Here is a 22,225-nt window from a genome sequence, read left to right as displayed (position 1 = left end):
CTAATGGGACATGGGACCCCTGAGGAAGACCATCATCAAGCCAGGTAGCCTCTCTGGTCAGGTTTTTCTGATTTTATCTAGAAGCCTTTCCAAAGAAAGCGCGTCGATGGGCCAGGATGCTAACCTCACCACCCGCACTTCCCAAACACTACTCACGGCAAACCCCGTGGCGCTACCAAAGGGTGGCTGCATGTTTTTTCCCTCTGCCATTCTCCCTGCAGGAACTGAGCTGTGCGGCCCATGTGCCTGGATTATGTTGGCAAACTCTGGGCTTACTCTGGCCTCACAGGCTGCACTGGGGTCTGTAATATTTAATTTATTTCATAGAGCTGCTGCAAAGATTGATTAATATTTCACAGGTGCTTTGAAGATGAAAGGCTAATGAGCATCTAAATCTTGCTTGTAACAACAGAACTAGACGTGGACAACCACAGAAGCTTTCTGTAATTACAGAGTTATCAGGAAAGAAATCATAGTTACTGTAAGAGTACTGTACTGAATTTAGCTCCCTGTGTTATTACAGTGTAATACCAATAGTTCCTGCTCTTCAGAACAGATAGAAGTAATACCCTTGCAAACTCTTACTGATATTTTAAGAGTCCAAAGACACAGAGGAACGTTACTTCTTTTAACTTATTTTTTTTAAAGCTCGTTTAAGAGGCAAAGTATACACTCCTTATTATACTAGACTTGCTTGGGATTGGAATTTGTGCTTGTCTGTGTGATAGGGCACTGGTCACACCAATCAAAATGCTGATTGTGTATTCCCTTTTGCAACCAATTGCTCTTTAATACATCGCTCTGATTGACTTCTGGATCACTGACCAAATATGAGCAGTGCTAAGCAGGTGAATGTTACGACATAAATCTATGAAGCAAATCACAGCATTTGCCTGACAGAAAACACAATAAAAATGACAAGGCATCCTCAATTATAGTCTGAGGAAGATTGCACTCTTCCTATCTTGCACTCAAACATGGTCCATGCCCCAGGGAGCTACAGTGATGAAAGACGGTAGGTGTGCTACTAACTCCATCGATGAAGGTGCTTTGCTGTCTCACGAAACATGCGGTTCTGAGCCAGCCCCGTAGGATCAGATATAACATGGTCACAGATGCCCAGAAGTGAGGCGTGACAATGTCTGTCCTTCAGGCCCCAGTCTCCTCTCACATAGCTCTGGTGCTGAATTACCTGAAGCCTCCTCTGTTGTGGAGTCCTGAGTTCTGTTCCCGGGACTGTGTCTTATGTGTAACAGTAAACATGCCCTTTTTTCTTTTTTTTTTTTTTTTTACCCAGTGACTAATCATATGCAGTTTTGGGATACATGGAATTACAGAAGTAGCTTATAGAGACTTGCTTAGCCCTCCCCATTAGAAAGGATTCTTTCAGCTTTCCCTCATCAGTTGTTACACTTCTTAGCGTTCAGCCTGCAGCTGAAACAAGGCCAGCAGAAAATACTTAAAAGTTAGGAAATACTAGATTTATGGCAGTCTCAGCAACTGCCCCCTTGTGTACAAGCATAAGAATACAGTCCCGCAGTTATACGATCACAGGCTATTGTCTCCCCCACTTCCTTCAGTGTACAACTTGGACAGACAAGAAAGGAAGTTCTATATGATGTTTTATGAATCTAATATTCTTCACCTTGTAAAACAAAAATATTTTCTAACTGCTGTTGTTTATTAGTTCAACAGACTTATTAAACTAGCTTGAATCTGTCAGTTCCAAAAAAGTTGTTAGCCGACTGCTGATTTATTCATGATACAGAATATAAACATAATGATACCAGTGGCTTGCATGTGACAGATATTATTACGTTTGTTAGCAGCGAGGATCAAGCTAATGGTGCTGGAAAGTCTCAGATTAATACTGTAAGGTAAGTAGAAGGTGACAAAAACCAGAAGAGTGTCTATTACAATTTATTTTATTTTTTATTTTGCTAACTCTACAAACATAGTAACAGTTTGCTTACTTCTTTCTTGAGTTCCATACTCTGGTTACGTCGTCCTTTCTTTGCTCTTGGTTCCTGAGTAACCTTCAGCTGTGAACATTATGAAAAGAATATTGGATCATTCCAAACAATAGCTCAGATGAGTATCACTCATTGTAGAGTGCTTTAAGTACCTTAAATTTGGGATTATTTGTCATTTAACTTAGCAAACAGAAAGCTGAATATTGTTCTTAACTGACAAGTGCATACAATAAGCTTTCCATGTTGTCAGTAATGACTGTGATCTCATGAATGAACAAAATTCATGAACAAGTTCTAACATTCAGTGTGTATTTACCTTAACTATTCTTTGCTTCATTTCACACAAAAATTCAAACACTTGTTTTCTGGAAAATTCTGACATCAGCAACCCATAATTAGGCAGCAGATCTTGTCGAAGCCAGAAAGCAGTAACAACCCAACAGAGAACGTATATGGGTAAAGATAAAAAGATTATCCACACTTGCTATAATTGATTATGACCATAAACTTGAAGGGTATTAAACTTCATGCTTTAGAATAACTCTCTAACCATTAGAAACCAGGGCGTTCTAAGTGAGGGGTATTTTACGTTACATTTGTTTACAGCAAAGCTCTTATTTCTTTCTCCGAAGCATCCAGTAGTAGGTAGTGCTAGTGACAGAATACTGAAGAATACTTCAGAGCCCTGAGTTGGATGGCTACTCACGTTCTTGTATCTGCGACACCAGCAAAACAGATGTAACAATTAAGCAAGTGGGGTGGAACAGAACATATGCAAATGGACACTTTAAACACTGTGGTTAATGCTCCTGAAACTCTGGGAAATGTCTCTGTAACCCTTCACATTATTTGCAACTTTTCCTGTTTCATTTTATGTTGTTCCATGACTGCATAAACTGCATTAAATCAAAGGGGCTACCAAGGGTTTGCTAGGCAAACCAGACCAAAAAGAGAAAAGAGTTTTGGTAAGGAGCATCCCCTTAAAGCAACAGCCAGTTCTACAAGCAAGAAGTTTTTAACCACAAACTGGATAATAGAACTGTTTGACCCAAGGGCAGAGAAGAGGGTCAAAATATACTAACTATTAAAATATAGACTTAAAGAGGAGATGGTGCTTTCAAACGAGGGAAGAAGACCCTCGTTTGAAAGATTACCCAGGAAAAGGCTGCCAAAAATACAGAGAAGCATCCTGCAAGCTATTACAGTCCTCCTGCCAAACCAGTGATGGTGAATACATAACACTTACTTGGAGAACGAATGACTAACAAGGTTCAGCTTCGATAAGGAAAGACACATGTTAGAAAGGTAAAGTTTTGTATCTTGGCCCTGTGTGCTTTTAACTTTTTTTTAAAGCAATACAAATTCTCTTGTTTTGCAGAATTCCGTTGGAGTTACTTAGTCAGTCGCAGTCACATGCTCCTTAAAGTGCAATGTTTGCACTTAACTTCATAGTTGGACTTGCTGAAAATGTCATGCATGGTTGGTGTTACTCAGGGAACTGTAACGCAGGATATAGTCCAAAGTGAGCACACTCCAGCTGCGAAAAGGCTAAACAGCTACAGGGCTGTCCCTTGATGGGAGTCCAAGGTGGCAGCGTTGCAGTCCATCTGATATCCATGACATTTAACTTGAACATACCTATTTAACTTTAGAAATCTTGGTCTGTTTCATAAAGGTTTTATAGGTGACAAACTTCTTGAAACCTCTCAGAGGTCATCCAAAAAAGTTAGGAAAAAGAAAAACTTTACACTCTTGCTATTCCTAAACTACAAAACAGAGGAAAAACAAACCTCTGAGTCTTCCTGTTGTCACCATAAAACTGCAGAGACTAATTTAGAAGTAAATTACCCCAATATATGTCATCTTTTAACCCGATGTATGTCATCGAGGTTTCCGACAACATTCGCAGTCCTGGGCAACTGGTTCTTGCTGACCCTGCCTGAGCAGGGAAGTTGGGCTAGACGATCTCCAGAGGTGCCTTCCAACCTCAGCCACTCTGCAACAATTTGTTGTACTCTTTCATAAATTGCACTAGCTGCAAACATTGTGGCGGCACTCACCTGCTCATTGCTGGTGGAGGAGATACTAGACTCTGCCTCCTCTTCCCCTTTATCCTCATTCTTTGATTTCCAGAATCTCCCCTCGCGAAGGAAACGCTGGTGCAGCTCCAGCTCATCACAAGCCTTCTTCCAACCCATACTGCGCTTCACATGCAGCCGATGGATGTTAACTGTGATATCTTGAATGTTTTCTGAAGGGATCCAGGCCCTTTTGAATACATGGTACAGACAGGTTCAGAGACATTAAATATTTGTGGAGGGGCTTAACTTGAGACACTGACTTCAAAAGTGGACAGTTTCAAGTCAGGCCCGATCACTGACAATTTCTATTTACTCAGAATTTTTCAGTGTTCAACATGCACGAAAAAACAGGCTACCTACAGTTAGACAGTTGAGCTCTTAAAAACAGTTGTCAGGGTGTTGGTGCTATAGCTGAAAATCTCTCTTTTGTCTTTAATGAGCCACAAAACTGACAGCAATACAATCTTCTGCCTGCTTTCTCCTTAAATGCCCAGAGTCCGACATGGAAACATCTTTACTGAAGGTTAATTTGCTAATCTAATTTAGCCCTTGACCTCTTTGCTATAACTGTCAAGGAAGGTAAACCAAATTATCACTTCGAATGTCGATATTTTGTGGTTTGGGCCACTGTCCGTCAGGCCTGAACTCATACTCTTTTGCACTGGATTCCCGCCAGGGACTTGGTTCCAAAGGTACTTTGTCCTCTTAAATATTTTCAGAGAGTCCTCATGGAGTTAGATGGGCAGCTCTTGACATTTCGAAAGGTTACACTAAGTAGCACTGGATATTAAAGAATAAGAGTCACTGCCATGCACATCTACATGGCAGAGTAAATATTGTAATAAATTAAACATCTGCGGCCAGATTCTCAACTCTTGTAATATAAATAGCGTTTCAGTGAAATCAAACAAATGATTCTAATTTATACTAATGGCCTTTTGTTTTTAAAATCCATCACAGTAACAAATCAACGACACTCTAGTAAAACATATTTGCCTTTTCTTCCAGCACATGTTTACATAAAGCTGCAGGTATCTCATCCTGCAAGTGTCACGTTGCTTTATTAAATAGTTTGATGCTGTGCAAATTTAATGCCAAAACTACTAATGAGATAAGCTGCATTTGCAAACAGATTACTATTTCAAAATAAATCACTCTATGGTTGCAGCACAGATAAAGGTCCTTTACGTACTCTATGCTTGTTAGAAAATCTACTTGGTAGATCACAGAACAAATACAAACATGTTATATACTGTGCAAGTTACGTTAAAAGCAATTTAAACGAACAGCTTCCTAAAATACTGCTACTGAATTCTCAAAACCTTTTTGGGAGGCACCGGGATATACCACTTTCCTAACAGCCCTGAATTGCTTTGCAAATGTCTCGCTTCCTCACGTGCAGGCATATAATTCAAATAGCAAAAAAAAAAAGATGTACATTCATTACAGTAACACTACCATAATCCTCCCAAAAAGCTAAACCAAGCAAGAGAACAACTGCTGGAGATGGAAGTAAACCCTGATCTGTAAGGGTACAGTTCCTAATGTAAAGAGTTACTCTCTGCATTTGCAAACGGGGTCACAGCAAGAGTTCTATCAACGTTCTAGCAATAACACAGAAACACTCTGTGGTGCATATTATGTTACCAAAATACAAAACTTTAGCGTGCCTGCTTATACATCTGTTAGTAGAAGTACATTTCTGTCCAATTTTTGCCTCAGCCTGGATTAGCAGGCTGCTACAGATTTGAAGAAACAGTCATGTGGACAGAAGTTCGTTTGCTTTCTTTAATTAAAACAGCATTAGGTAACATCCCTATGGCAACTATGGAAACAGAATCTCTGGGCCACTTGGCAACTTTGGATGTGTTAGACTGAACTTCAAATTTTCTGAAACAACTACAGCTAAGTGCTCAGTCTTTCTAATGCTGGCAACTAGTCCAGCCAGCCAGGATATACAACATCATCGATGAGATAAACTTGCTTAAGTATTGTTTGTAAAAAGCAGCACACGAAATTAATAAATTACCTTTGGTGGTGATGGCCAAAAAAGCGAACATCAACTTGATTGTCCTCTTTCTGCATGACTTTGGCTGGCCAAAACCCAAAGCCTTTCATTTTGGCCCAAACCAACTCATGATTAGGTATCTGGAAAAAATGTTTTATTTATTATTGGACACGAAGTATTATATTAATTTATCCCACAAATAAATTGTGTTAGACTGTTAGAGCATAGTAATATCTTAAGAATATGGTTGCTGTTTATGTCTAAGTGCTTGTTTTCGTTTTTATCTTCTTACAATACATATTTCCTTGTCAGATGTATTGCTTGGATAAAAGTCAAAAAAGACAAAGTCTGAAAAGGGTGTAACTGTCTATTGAAAACACAGATCTTAAGCATCCCCAAAATTAAACTCATCTTTATAGCTTTATCCAAGAGTAAAGTTCTACTTCTGTAAGCTCCTTCCTTTCTTGTGAGACTGTTGCAACTGCCCGATAACCATGTTTTATTACTCTCATTGTTACTGCTTTGAACTTCAATCAACATTTCACATGTGGAAAATATCTAGGCTCAGAGAGTCTTAACCATACATCTGAAACAAGCCTACTGAAGTGGAATATTCAGTACATGTATAAAACCAAAACTGCAGGTATTTATACAGAAAAGAAAACAAATAAAAATCTGTGTCAGTAACATACGCAAGGATAGCAGAACCAATTGTCAGGTCGCGCATTTGACAAATAGAAACAGTTCTTGCAGAGCTGCAGTTCATCCAGCTGCAAAACAAAAAACAGATAAATAAGTCAAAAAAATCCTATCTGTGTGACCTCAAAAGTATCACTCTCTCCTAAGTAGTAAAATTTTTCAGCCCTGCTTGCTAATTTTGTGGAGATAGTTCTGTCCGTGGAAACTTAGAGGTATGAAACAGATGTGCTGAGAGTGGATGAAAGATAAGCTGCAGAAACCTGACTTACGCTTTAGAAAATTTAGATTTAGTAAAGCTAAAATATAAAGAATAACTCTTTAAATTCATCAAATATTTAAAGCACATTCTGAAAGAAGTAATTTAATTGTACAAACAGAGCAAATGTGGCAGCTGCCTGTAACTTCATTCTTCTGTCTCCTCATTTTTCAATGCCCATAATAGAAGCTGGTAGAAATCTCACTGCAGGTTCAATTTATATTAGTAAGTGTAACTATTTCTAGCCCAACTATGCATTACTAGATTATTTCAAAATTAAATTTTGAAAGTAGGTATTTTCCAAATGATAGTCTAGTTGCAAAAAAAGAAAAAAGGGGTTCTGAATCAGCTGTTAGAAAGTTACAAGAGAAATTTTATAACAAAATTCATACCCTTATTTTTGTAATACAAAGAAACACTTGTTTAGGTTCTGATATGAAAATCAAATCATTTGTCTATACCCTGGTTATACTTACTTCATGACACGTGTCTTTGTAAAGCATCCTTGCTATATCAGCTTGTTCACTGTCCGCTATAAATTAAAAATAAATACTATGAACAACCAGAGTATGATCATAGTGCTCACAAAAATTTGCAGCTGTCAGTGCTATGACTTTCATGCTATAATTGTCTTGCTTGAAAATACAAACTATTACTCAGCTTCTTTGATAACCTTTCCACTTAAAAATTTGTACCCATCAATGCTATATTGGTTTGCTTTTCCATGCTTGTATGCAAAAACCCCGTTGAGAGCATTTAAACCAACAATGCAGTAAGTATACCTCTGTGGAACAGCAGCACGGATACACGGTTGCTCTTAATATGAATCCACTATTTCTTTCTCTGCTAATGTCTTAATAATACATTGATGATACACAGCAATGTTCCTAAAACATGGCTCTCTGCTATCACCATTTTATAGCAAAACAGGTACAATCACATAAATAGTTTTGCTCAGAGCACTGCTTCACAGACTGCTTCACAGTTCCCTCCGCTCCTGTTTATTTCTCTGTTAGCACACTCACATCTCTCCCTACCAACTGCAATGTGGGTTTCCTAATATTGCAAACAGAACTGATGCCCCCTCTTCCCACGGCTCCACGTACGGGCTGTGCTTGCAGTGGGAGAACCACATCCTTCATGAAATGACACCTGGGAAGAACTTTGTTACTCATCTTGGTTGGAGCTTCTGTAGGCTACGTGTTTTGGTCGCGCTTTTCACTTCCAGATGTTGTTCCGTAATACTAAATAGTCTCGTACTACTTTCACTGCTTAAGAAGAATCCCTTTTAATGCACTCAGTCTTCAAGCCCTATATGTCTTTTAGCCCTCAAAACCTGATGAACCAACAAGTGTCACCCGAGCAATGTGAACACAGAACAAGTATACCCCTGCTTGACTGTGCCTGCAGCTCCCTGCCTTCCAGCAACCTGATCTGAAGCAACTCTATCTTGATTTTTTCTACATAACCCCTTCTGTAGCAGTGGGTCTCTTCCAAGTGCAGCGTCTGGCCAATTTTATAACGTAGGTAGCCAGCATTACTCTTCTCTGATGGCCATACCTCCACACCACACCAGCAGGACACCCCTGTTCTGGCTGCAGCTATATTTGTTGTCGCTATATGGGAAATAATTGCCCACAAAGGAAAAAGATGTATGTGTCTACACTTCTGCTGACACAGAAAATCAGAGAGCAGACCTCTTTCTACCCTAGAACAACATATGTATACCGGCAGGAATCTGCTTTCCAGACTGACTTATGGCTTGGGCTGCAGAAGAAATAGGATGCAAAGGGTGCAAATTCCCACTGAAGGTTTAGCCTCGTTCTATAGCAGGTGGGCAATAACACACCCTGTAGCAGGCAAAGCCCTCTTGTAGCTCATTCTTTGATTTGTAAGGGCTCCCTACAGACCTTATCCACCTTTAAGGTTACCAAACACTAAATTTAATCCGGAACTTGTGATTTTTCTACAGGCAAAGATAAATCAAATAGTGGAAATAGTAAACGTAGTACTCTACCTCCATAGAAAATCACTGTGTTGTGTAGAAGCAGTTGAGCATCGGCTTTGAACTCCTCGTAACTCCTGTACTTTCCTTCATTGACTTTCTACACAAAAGAAAACACAGGACTGTGAAAACGTTGCTAAAGTGCTGTACCTGTTTTATGCAGAGAAGCTTTCACAGAAATCTGCAGTATGCAACTCAGATCAGTCATTGCCTTTCCTGTGTACTGAAGGAATACTTACAACTCTGACACTGTCTGACAGTACCTCAACACTGGCTGTCCTGGTACACTTACGCGATGCCCAGAAGTAAAATAGGTGCTTTCATGTTTGATTAGGCTGAAAAATTATCTTGGTTATAACAGGGTAAATCTGGAGTAGCTGCATTCACTCCTGCTGTATAGATGGAATATGACATTGCCCAGAAAAAATAAAGACATACTCCCTGAGGTGCAGATTTTGTACCTCCAAAATACACGCCCATTTCAAATCAGTATTGACTGCATTCCAGGATCTTCACTCGATAGTCACTGTTTTCTGATGAGGGCAGATTGCTTTAGTCTTCTAAACTCATAAGAAAAGCTTACAGGGAGCCCTGCAGTGCATTTTCTTGCTACAATCTTTTCTCTGATAAGAAATACAGTATTTGCAGTTGTGGTCTGCTAAGAGCATCTATGAGAATTGTACGGCAGACAAAGTATCATCAGTTTCTGGCATGCTGTCAAGGCCAAAAAGATTTTGTGTGGGAGCAGGTGAAGGTGACACAGTGACAGGAAGGCCTGACATATCTTCAGGGACTACCAGTGTTGCCACTAGGTTCAGGACAGCAACAAGTAGTGGTGGTTTCCAAAACTGTCAGTGTAGCTATTGTTTCTCCACATGTTTCAGTAACATAATAATTAAACAAAGGCTCTTAACAACTACAGTTGTGAAGGGCAATATATACCATATCATGTCATAGCAATCCAGTTGCAGTCATGAAAAAGATGAATACGCTATTCATTTTTGTCATGTGTAGTTGGTTTATATGAGTCATGGTCAGACCTTCACTTCAGAAAAAAGGACAACATATTTACTAGTACTTTATTTTTGGAACAGTTAACACAAAACAGATGTTTTAAGTGAGTCTTGCTTTTTTGCCATCAACGGCATGATTGGCTCTTCATGAATCATTCAGAAGTTTATAAAATTAACATCTACATAATGCCTTAATGACTAAAATTGAAATATGGTCGAACGCATTTGGCTCGATATGCAAACACTGGCATTCAAGTCCATATTCAGTGACTTAAATAAAGTACACTTTCTCTAAAAATTTCAACTACCCATAGATCTTAATAAAGGCCTTAGTAAAAAAAGGAATTGAGGGTACTCCACGTCTGAATATTAAGCAACACTCAAAATGTTTTCATTTGGTTACCTACTCATAGAGAAAAGTTTGAAATTTTAACTCCCGTATTCAATGCTGGAAACAATGCTGGAAACAATATTGAGCATAAAGAGAATTAAGCTGGGTTAGTGATTTAGTTCTTAAGATTTACCTTTACTGTTAAAAGGCACCATGAACAGTGTGAAAGTTAGAAAGCAAGTCACTCTACCTCCTGTATAGTAGGAACATCAACAGCTGAGTGCACCAGCCTCCTATACATTGGGTGTTTGTTGTCCTTCCCTTTCTTGTTTAGGTCTATAGCCTGAAAGGACCATGAGACAGTGCAAGTTACTGCATTTAGAATCTGCTTAAAACACAAAAAATATTTAAAAATTGCCATAGCTTGGAGTATTCCAGGTGGGGAATACACAAGGCCAAATTCTGCCTCGGACACCTGCAACGATATGCCAGGTGGACACTCACAGAGAGACTGACTCCATGTGCTTCAAGCCTGAAAAATACCAATTTCAGAGGAGCCACGGGCCCAGGGCAAAAACTACTTCTGCCAGAATGATGACTGATCTGAACCATGAGACATGATAAGTCTGTGTTGAAATACACAAACTGCTTATGACAGGGGAAATAAAACAGCACCCTAAAACAACACCTTCTCGTACCTTCTTCCCTGCACAGCCACATATGGCCAACTACAATGCACCCGCCACAGCACAAACCAAAACTTTGGTAAAGTTTCCTGTTTCTGACTCACCCGCTCCTTCATACGAGAGACTATGAATCGCAGGTATGTGCTCATCTCTTGTTTACTTGTGTTTTTCTTCTTGATACTCTGTTAAAGGAAAAGAAGTTTATATTATTATTATTTTAAAATAATACTTGAAAATTCATTCACCAAAAATTGTCTCTGTGCCACATTTTTTGAAAAGGTAACTTTGCGTCACGGGTATATCAGATCATTAAGCTTGACTTTCATTTGCGTGTATGTCAATAATACTTTGTCAAAACCTCCCATATCAAAAAGTGTCTTATTAGAATAAAGCAATGAAGAAAGCCATTTTAGGGAACAGCCAAAAATGTATTTAATGGTCTATTTATTAGCAAGGCATTAAAATCTTCAATAAAATAAGAAATGGTTTAAAAAAATGCTCTTTGCCATGCACTCAAGAGATTTATGTGCTTACTAGACAAACAGACACCATCTAGGACGAACTCAGATACAGGATTGCTCTAGCTAGTAAAAATTCAGATTTCCAACTGCCCTTCCTTCTACCAAAAATGCTGACTCTCCTTCTCACCTCTCTGAATGCTCTGAGGGCCGAGCATCAGGCTGAGCTCTCCTTCTCATGCCTCACCTCCACGCAAACTTGGTGGGCCAGGCTGGCTCTGAATTACACCTGCCTCTTCACATTAAGGACGGTTTTCTGCAAGATCCTCGTAATTGTGCAGCTGATTGCTGCTTAGCAAACAATATTAAGATGTACAAGAAGAAGGAGAATCACTTCACCGTTTCCTAACAGGCAGCTAAGAGATGTATGAGACTTAAGAACTATTCCTTGCTACAGACGTTTTATACTTACTAAAATATTCATATATGACCCTGAGGGAGTCATATGTTGAGTCCCATATATAGAGGGAGCAGATATCTTAAGTACAGAGCAATTACTTTTACATATTTACTTGACAGAGTATAAATTACACATTAATACCAAAAAAACCCACAAAGTTTAGGATTTGATTGAGTGTCCCCTGCTTATATTCTTCCTGAAAGACGTTGAAGCCACTGGCAGTAACACGTTGGCCCTTGTGTTATGGCAGATGTGTAGCCTATACTTCTCAGGACTGTACTTACTACCTCCATCTTAGAGTAAATCAAAATTGTTCACAGCACTACAGATGAAGGCATTTATTTAACTGCTTAACAGCATGGCTAGAATCTTTACAAAACTGTGCTGAAATATTTCAGTTTATCTGTAGCGTGGTATAGGCTTTACTTCCAATTGCCTCTGCCCAATAATCACAAATCTATGTGGACACCACGTCCGCGCAACAGCATTACAGCTTTTTCCTGGCAGGATGCTGCCACTACTTGGCAAAATTCACGACGGTGGAAAGGTCCAGTGCCAGGCCCTTCTAAGACTTACATCCCATTTAAACATTATTTTCACATTGCTAATGGTTCCCAGATCTTCCTTCCAAATCCTAAAATGAGTAAGAATTTTACTCTTCAAAGGCTTCTGTGCTGTATTTGTGAATTACCTTCTGTACATTCACTTCCTACTTTGTCTGCCATGAGAATGTGAGTTCTGCTTCAATTCCCCTACTCAGTTTTGCATAAGCTGACATTGCTACTGCACAGCAACCCAAACGTGCATTAAACTTGCTGCATTATGAACTCGCTGCTGTCAGTTTGTCATTTTAGGCAATGGAGCGCTGTACGCCGGCTAATGACACAGCATTTTAACGGAGCGAGGCTCATAGGGACACAAGAAAATCCACTTGCACAGACTAGTCCTTCTGCACCTCTTTCTCTGATATGGTTCTGAATTTATCATCTGCTCTAAGTATCGCAGAATTCATGTGAACCCTTTTTTGTGCCTCGATGAGCAAGGCAGTCTGTAAGAGACCGTGTCAAGATAGATGGTTTACAGTCTTATCCTCAGATTCTAATAAAAGATAGCTTTGTATCATTATCTATGTCAGCAATTAGTATCATTTAAGCACCAACGAAAATGAATTCAGGTAAACTTCAACTTCCCACTTTTCCTTCAATTCCCTAAACTGATTTATTTTAGGCAAAATTTGATCTCCAGATTCCTCTACTAAATGTTGAAAGGTAATGAAGTTAGGAAATCAAAGCCTATGAGCCAGCAGAATGTCTTTTTATGGCAAGGCTACTCGTTCATTTTTAGAAATCAGGTTATAATCAAACCACTTCGTTCACTTTTCCACAAAGATTAGCCCGTTAGGGGGTACCACATATACCTTGCTTGGAAGCTAGAATGGAACATGTGCTTTTTTTGAAAAGCTACTATATAGCTTAAAGTCTTATAGTTCTCAGAGAAGTCAAAAATAGAGCCACTTAAAGCAAGAAAATGGATAATATTAGATGGGGAATATGATTTTCATAAAATCTAATTATATTGCTCTGACATAAGAAAATATGCCAGCTTTAAAGTCCCTGTGTAGCCAGAGTGATACAGAAGCAAGTATAAATGAAAATTAGGCTGTCTAACTTCCTCTTTTTGGGAAAGGAAAACAACAATGGTGGACTGCAAATTTGTGAAAGTGGCAAGGTCTCCTAAGATATGCTACTACAGCCCCTGTTTACATATCAAGTTTCTTAGGAGGAGACTACTAAGCTTTGATCCCAGTCCCACAGACATCAGCACCTTTATGCTTGTAGGTATCCCTATTTGTAGGATATAGCATCTTAATATAGGATGGTTCCTAAGTCACACCAATTCTTAAAGAAATCTGCAACCCTTCTCCTTTGACTCATGGCAAACCGAAAAGCATTGGCTTGGTGTACACAGTGGATGTAGGAGCAAGGTCAAGACTCCAACCTAATTCTTTGCTTGCAGGTGCAGGTAATACTTTATATATGCATTATTCTCTGCAGCACATCTATTTCTTGGAAGCTGGTACCTGAAGGTCAGATATGGACTGCTGTTTGCATTAGACTTTCCAGATTAATACTGCTTAGCTGTTAAAGAGGGTTGCAATATATTGCACTGTGCAGGTGTGACTTATTTAGCAATTCCGATGTGGTCATAGTGCAGGAATTCTTTATAAGACTTTATGAACTATCCAAAGTAAGGAGCAGCTAGGGATACTCCCAAGAAACACTCCGTGTTGCAGCAGCACTGGTTATGATGGAAGGGACTATCCTTTGCCCCCCAAGACAGCACGGGCTGCCAGCTCCCTGGGTATCATTAGGCTGCAGTTGTTCCAGTTGTCCATTTGAGGAGAAAAAAACAGAGAAACCGCATGGTGTAGGTCTAAGAAATGCAAGGTGTTAGTGCCAGCGTGCTGGCTAACAACAAACGTTTCAGTTAACGTTTTCTCCATGTGAACAGGTTTACCTTACAGTGTCCTATTAACCAATACTTTTTTTTTTCTCTTCCTCTCTCAACTGCCATGTGTACACAAACACCAAAGAGCTCCATTTCAGAGGGGGCTGCAGTGGAGTGGTGGATTAAAGTGACCGTTGTTTAATGACAGATACATGTTTCCAGCCATCAGTTCCATTTACAGAAGTGATTCAGGCTACTAGGGCTGCACCCACAAAGGGGACCTATATGCATTAATATAACATTTATTTACCACTGATGCTTACAAAACCTTTGCTTTACCTCACAGGCCCTTAGTTTTTTTGTTTTGGGTTTTTTTTTAATGCCTTAAATTTACAGAGCAATTTTGGTGCTACACATGGCATGCCTTACCGCTCTGCCACCTTCTCAAACTACCAACCCTGAGTTAAGTCCTCGGCTTCCTGCGCAGTTAAGGAAGGGATGCAGGCACACGAGCCGGGTCTCGGAGCAACCAGCACCCCAAGCCGGGTACTGGCCTGAGCAGCCAGGACAGCTTGTGGTGGGGCAGAATACAGCATAAGACCTGCCTCTTTCAAGAGCATACACAACGAAATTAGGCAGGAGAATTTTCAGCCCCTTAGGTGCTTTTGAAATTGTTACAGATGAATCCATAAGTTGGCTACTATCTGCACGGTGCACGAAGCACCGTCTAAGTCAAAAGCACCGTATGAATTACACATAGTCTCATGACCACCGAGAAGGTGGCAGGAGGCTCCAGGTGGGGGCTTCCCAATTTTCTCAGTGGTGTGGGCAAATTCCCTCATACTTTATTAAATATACCTTATGCAGTTTCTAATTCTGCTGGCTTCCTCTTTTATTCAAGGGTGTATCTGGCTGCCCTGTGAATGGGACAGAGCACTTATAAAGCCTTAGTAGACATGGAGTATGCCACTGAACCAGGTGGTGCTACAGTCCTTATGCCCTACAGATCCCCCCTCCTTTTGCTCATCCAGTCACAGCTGTCATTTGTGTGATAACGCTAAATCCTGTTTATGGAGTATGTTCCATCATATCATTGTCACCTAACAAACTCCTGAAAATTTGTGTCCTCCATGACACCTCAATAATAAGCCAATACCAGTCTCCATATCTTTGTCCTTGCTTGTGTTTTATATTAACTAAAACAATCTTGATTGACAGCTAGTATATAAAAAAATCCCTCAGTTATTTAAGTTACTGTACTTCAGTAACCTTCATCTTTCTACATCTCTGAACCCTCTACTGTTTGTCATTCTCACTTGTCGCATTACGTCTAATACTGATTGCGAACAGCACAATGGTGAATTTTTATGTATTCTGTGAAATGCTTAGTACAGTACCAGAACTCAGAAATAGCCTATTTATAGAATTCTTATCAGCACAGCATTTAATATCTCAACAGTCTACTGTACTCTCATATATATAAAAAACAGAAATATTCAAACACCCCTTACAATAGGTAAACTAGTTATAATTTCTTGTAAAGCATAGGCATGGAAGACCAATGTCTGATCAGATGATTGTAAAAAATTTTACTAGAAGTCCAGTGAGACCATCTGAATGATTCTTTCTGTGTTGCAGATCATATCTAATCCTCTGGGGCAAACTATATTTTACCACACATAATTTTACCTTTCTATAAAATTACTTTAAAAATCTATTTTTAAAAAAGAAATCATTATAGCTGATTACCCCCAAAATGTGACCAACTTTCTCCCATAAAGCCCATATATAACTTTGTTTATATCTATTTTTCCAGAACAAAAAATCAGTATTTTTGCAGTACTTCCCATAGTTTTCATGGTGCTAAACTAACAGCTGGAGAAAATTAAATTCCTCCTTTTATCTACCCACAGAGTAGCAACAAATGTACAAGTCTCCTGTGTCCCTCAGAGACCCATTGCACTAACCCTGTCTTCAATGGACCATTCTAATAGTAGGAAACAGCTAATTCAATCTCTTAGTCCATTTGATACTGAGACCTTCTCTTGTGACCTGTCTACCAGGAATTTGGCCGATAACACCAATTTATTTCACTTAGGCTTATTAGTCAGCAGCCAGTGACAATTTTCAATCACTGCACCATGGCTGGAACTGAACTTTGTTTGACTCTGTGTCCTGCTGACAGCTACGTAGGATGCAAATATTCACACTGGTAGCATAAAGTTTTTTTTTTTAAAAAAAAGGCAAGCCAGGAGCTGGACATTCATGCTTACGGATGCAGTGGAGATAAACTGCCAGCAGGGAAACAGATCTGGTTCAGAGCAAGATTTCCAAGGGACTGTTATAAATGTTACGGGAGGAAAAGTATTTTAAAGTTATGAAAAATCCTTGGCAATGACGCCCTTCATAAAACGTTTCTGAGTAGTCAAGTGTGCAAGATAAAGCTGCACAGGTTGATTGAACCAGTACAACCAGCAATTGTGAAACAAATAATCCAAAGGCTTGCTGACCTTGGCAGCGTTGCAGAAGCAATCTTTACATAAGAATGAAGTGTTCAACTATCTCACCCTATATATTAGATTTCAAACATACTTTTGCTTCACCTTTGTAAAGAGCTTGGAGATCCCTAGGTGAAAAGTGCTACGTCCAGTTATAAGAGCAGAGGACGAAAAGATACGCATCTCTCTGTCCCAGCTATAACTTTTCTAGAACATACCTATTTACTGCTGATAATGCAAAGTAAATCTCACTGCCCTTATGCAAGATAGTTAAGCTTTGTTACGTCCTCTGGACATCAGCCAAAGCTCTCTAAACTACCATAATTTTTTGAATACAGGCTTCTCTGTCGCTTTTAAAATAAAATTAGAACAGTCAGTTCTTGGAGGGGGGAGGAAATAGCAGAAGCGTACTGAAACCTCAAACAAGAATGGCAACTCTCATGCCTAGCTAGACCTCTCCCTTGCTTCCGGAGACCGTGCAAACCACCCTAGTCCAAGCTTGGAGAATTAGGGCTTGAAGTGAGTCCGATTAAAAGGAAAATAGGAGATGCCAGCACAGGGGAAAAGGCATGCCATGGCATTCAAAATTCAAAATGACAAAACGCTGAAATTGCCATATCTGTTTACCATCTTCCAAGGCACTGAGCCAGCCAAAGATCTCTGGGTCAGGAAGTAAATAAAAGCCTCAAAGAACTCCTTTTAGACTTTGTCTAAAATGATCAATAAATAACAAAAAGGGGACCAATATGCAAAAGCGCACATCATTGCACATGGATCAAATCTGAGTTTCATAACTTTTTCTTCAGTGACTGAAGAATATTTGTTTAATATCATTGCCATAAAGGATTTAAAGGCCCCAGGATGAAAGTCAGACTGATCTCAAAGCTGACTGCCTTACACATCTGTGTACACTGCATGCAGTGATTCAGCTCCTCCACTGTGACAACAACTAGCTTTTCACGTGTGGCTTAAATCACATTCACATCGCTCCTCTCTCCAGATGTCACCTAAAATCCTTTCCAGAGAAGAGTGGAGACTGGATCCAGTTTATCTTATGATCAGCTGGATCTGATCAATATTTATTATGAGAATCAAAAATGATTAAAGAGATGTATTTAAAAAACTAAAAGCAATTCAACAATGTATATGGTCACTCTTTGTTTTTAACAAAGGGAACGCTGAGTGCCAGATTAAAGAGCTAGTAATTCGATACAGGGAGATACACTACATGTTCTTAACTGTCTTTCCCTGCCACAACTTCTTTCTCATTCCTTTCAGCTTCCTCTAAGCAGGTTGAATATTCTTGCCTTTTCCCTAAACCTCGAGAGCTCTCAATTTAAGGTAGAAGGTGCCAACTTTTCACAACTGGTCCGAGGTAAAAGCCATCAGAAAGTGCTGTTTTGAAACAAAACAATCCATGTGCTTTCAAAAACTGTGTCTCTGTACTCGGAAGCATCTGCACCCTTACATTCCTTGCAGCACAGATCATCTGAAGGTCAGTCTGCTGCGCTACATTCAGAGCTAAGCTTTCAGCAAGGGAATTTCCTCTCTTTTCAGCAAGCCAAGGCTGCAGTGCAACTGGCAGAGTTTTATGCCTTTCTACATGAGGTTTTTTTTTTTTTTTACCTCAAACCTTCATATGCACTATTCCCTCCACTTAATGAAGCCTAAGAACGTGCTCCATTGTGGGAGGTTGCCCACAGATAACAATAAGGAAATGTATCCGCTAATTCAAGGCCAGGTACCGGGGAGCACTATCATGACTTGCATGTTTAGTCTTCTACTGACATGTAGGCAACATACCTGCTCATTCTTGTAGTGTATATGAAAAGCACTCTTTGCTGTCTTCTCCTGACATTTAGGCAACATACCTGCACATTCTTGTAGTGTATATGAAAAGCACTCTTTGCTGTCTATCTGCCATACTCATAAGAACAGCAATTTTAAAGGAAAAGCAATGTAGAGACAGAAACTATAGGTGAAGTCCATATCGGACTATGTGATGCCAACAGAAACATTCACAGAAGTAAACGAGAAGCAGGATTTCACCCTGTATTTTTAGATACTGCCCTCGTCAGTACCATGATTGTGGCTTTCTAATGTATAATACGATTCCAAAAAAATATTAAGAACGCAGTCATCAAATCAAAAAAAAATCATGATGCAGTAAGTTAACTACATTTAAAATGACGTTAAGTAAAAACAGTAGCATCTTATACAACAATTTGTTTACTCATGTTGAAGATTTCCACAATATACTGCATTCACACATACATACATGCATACATACAAACACACATATGCCCACACAGTATACTGTGTGCGTTCAAATACATAAGAAAAACTTGCTGGAGTCTTCAAAAATAGCTGTCTGCTACATGCACATTGTTCTGGTATCTTTGTACAGATGCTCTGGGCATGTACCATTGTTGCAATAATCAGTTCTTTATCCATTAACCTGGCCAGACCATCTGAACACCTTAATGAAACTATTAACGAATATCAATCCTCTAATCAGCACATGAAAGCTCGTAGGTACTCACCCTGCAAACTGGGCACTGCCAGTGACTACTGCTGTCTCTAAGCCTGAACTCATCAGACAAACACTTGGAATGATACACACGAAAACACAGGTCACATATCAACACCTCTCCAGGCAAATGGCATTCAAAACAATACCAGTCATGATTTTCTGTTTCCCAGTCCTACAAAAAATACAAAATATTTTGGTATGATATTCTGTCAAAATCTGCAGGAACTAAGAACAAAATTGATATGTCTTGAAATCCAGCAGCAATTAGACATTATAAACATTTTAAGAAGTGTATAATGTTTTTTGTTAAAAACAGGGGAAAACCTACATGCTTAAAGATCTTCATCAATTTAATACACACTACCTCCAATAGAAAATGAATGCCAAGTTGTACTTCTTTTAAGTGTCTGATTAGTAACATAATTCCAAATATGAGCTCTGTCCACACTGAAAAGTGGCTTTGTTTTCTACCTTTGTGGAAAACACTGCTGTTGACCTCTCTGTATTAGGCTGCCCAAGGAAGGGTGGTCACTTCCAGTTTTTACTCTCTGACAACTTTTCCATATCAAAGTGTTGATTTACAAGGAATAAATGAAATCATGAACCTCTTACTGCAAGAAATGTTTCTGCTAAGCAATCCCAATAAGATTCAAAAAACAGAAAATGTTTCACTTGCAGTGCTCAATTGTACTAGAATTATTCCTGAAATGTTTCTCTAGAAGACAAAGAATATGGGTCTGTTGATACACAGATGTCTTTAATACACTCTTTCTTGAAAATTCAGCCCCAACAGCCAAATTCTGACCTTTGAAACATGTGCAAAAGCTTTGCTGAAGTAAATGAGAGCAGCATGCATGTAATTTGGAGGCAGAATTTTGCTCTAGGAGTCTATAGTACTAAAAACAGACAGAATTGCCAGTGGCTACCGTTAAATGTTTATGCTTGTTATCTGAAATGCCACACTCTTCCCTGCACTTCCAAGACAAAATAACTGCCATAGCTCATATATAACTCCCAATTCCTTTTAAAGTCAAATGTCACTTTTCAACGGGTTCAAGCCTCTGGACAAAAAAACCTCCTCTTTTTTAATAAATTGTCTTGACAAAAATCTGATGAAGCTATTTTTAACTTCATCATGGGGAGGTGGAGCTAGCAATTCCCACCAATGGCTAGAACTGGCGGTTGTCTGATTCTCATTTTTCCATTTAACTCCTCACAAGAGAGGCCTCCTCCAACGGAGCATCTCCGTTTCTGCAGCACAGGCAGGGCTCACACAGTAAGCGGCCGTTGCAGTCCCAGGGTGCTGAGGAGCAGTCATGTTGGGTACGTAATTCATTTGATCAGAGCCCCCCACCAGAGATACCAGGATAGCCTCAACCCCAGTTTCCTACACTAAAGCTTATACACCATGAATGTTGGACTGCAGGGGCAGTAAGTTAAAAAAAAAAAAAAAAAAAAAAAGACTTAATCAAAGGTTTTTGAATGTGTAACTCTGCCTTCCTCTGTTGTTCAGATTAACAGCGTAACTTGACTCTTCTACCATTTTTCCTTATTTAACTTTTCAGTACTGTATATCTCAGGACGGTATCATAATACCACCTAATCTGTCTACACAGAGTACATTCTCATTTCACCAAATCTTCCATTTCACCCTTCCACAAAGTCCAGTAGCGATATGCTTTGGAGTCCTTTCTTCATCAAATTTTAGGAACAACTAAAGATACTGCATTGTAGATGTGTCTGATTTGCCTGTAGGCTGAGAAAAATCAGGATAAAACATTCCCTAACATTTCTTGTATATTTAGTGTAACACTTGTCTTCTGTATGAAATTACGTAGCAAAAAAATCACATAGCAGTAAAAGGGCCAATTAAGCAAGAGAAGGAATTAGCTTTGATTAAAGATTCATCCAGATAAAAATCAAATGGAATAGAGCCCAACAGGTCCTGGCTACTGAGATATTTTACAACAGAATCAGGTGCTACAGGATTTTTAATGATTATTCACAGTAGCTACATATTGGTATCCCAGATATTCCACTGATAGGAAATATACTGGCAAACGGATGTGGAAATTCATAAACATATGAAAATATACTTGCTGGCAAGAAAAATCAGACACTCAAGCCAGAAATCATGACATTAAACAAAACACCAGAAAAAAGCTTCCTTCCGTATTCCCACTGCAGAATTCTGAAAACATTATTTCTAATCACCTCGATTTTTCCTAGAAAACATTTTTAGTTTAATGCAGTATATTTAGTGCATAAGTAAATATAAAACATTCATTTATGCAAGGTATGTAAAGTTAACAGAGAAAATAAAAAAGGTACATAGCTCTTGTGAAAACTACGCTATTGACTTCAATAGCAAGGTCAGAAGCATAAGTTTGCTCCAACAGCCAAGAAATGTTATTACTTCTCTTAGTTTACGTAAGTTTGAATGGGAGGAGAATGTGCTCCCAATATATTTTTCGTGCAGGAGATCAGATTCATTTAAACAGCTCAAACTGACTGCCAGTGCTCTAGTTAAGGACAGGTAAAAAATCTCCGCCAGCTGCAAACACAGTTAAGTCTGCATTTACAAAATACACCACCAGGTGTCATCAGCCACTCCAAAATTGACTGATTAAAGGGCAACCATTGTAACAACATCTTGAACTGTAACATGTGAGTAACCACTTCCAGCCCCCAAGGAGAGAGAAAAAAAAACTACATACATACATAATGCAGACTAAACTCAGATTGGAAGTGATATGGATGATGGTGGTGGTTAATA

The 22,225-nt window shown here is 39.2% G+C and overlaps 1 protein-coding gene across 9 annotated transcripts in view; it reads right to left on the bottom strand.

Moving 5' to 3' along the window:
• ZMYND11 (zinc finger MYND-type containing 11) overlaps positions 1 to 22,225 on the bottom strand; it is a 108,502-nt gene that overhangs the window by 7,607 nt on the left and 78,670 nt on the right. For 7 of the 9 annotated variants that reach the window (XM_068934298.1, XM_068934302.1, XM_068934304.1 and 4 more), the window contains 9 exons: positions 19,460 to 19,621; positions 11,157 to 11,234; positions 10,617 to 10,709; positions 9,035 to 9,122; positions 7,494 to 7,549; positions 6,755 to 6,832; positions 6,084 to 6,202; positions 4,034 to 4,241; positions 1,974 to 2,042 (listed from right to left, as the gene is read on the bottom strand). In XM_068934298.1, the coding sequence (XP_068790399.1) occupies positions 1,974 to 2,042; positions 4,034 to 4,241; positions 6,084 to 6,202; positions 6,755 to 6,832; positions 7,494 to 7,549; positions 9,035 to 9,122; positions 10,617 to 10,709; positions 11,157 to 11,234; positions 19,460 to 19,621 (951 nt within the window). The remainder of the gene's footprint in view (positions 1 to 1,973; positions 2,043 to 4,033; positions 4,242 to 6,083; positions 6,203 to 6,754; positions 6,833 to 7,493; positions 7,550 to 9,034; positions 9,123 to 10,616; positions 10,710 to 11,156; positions 11,235 to 19,459; positions 19,622 to 22,225) is intronic. The other 2 variants (XM_009683946.2, XM_068934305.1) reach the window with 1 other exon arrangement.

The sequence above is a fragment of the Struthio camelus genome, chromosome 2, assembly GCF_040807025.1.
Source record: "Struthio camelus isolate bStrCam1 chromosome 2, bStrCam1.hap1, whole genome shotgun sequence".
NCBI classification, from domain to species: Eukaryota; Metazoa; Chordata; class Aves; order Struthioniformes; family Struthionidae; genus Struthio; species Struthio camelus.
Note: the sequence above shows the minus strand (reverse complement) of the source record. Positions and strands in the feature narration are given on the sequence as shown.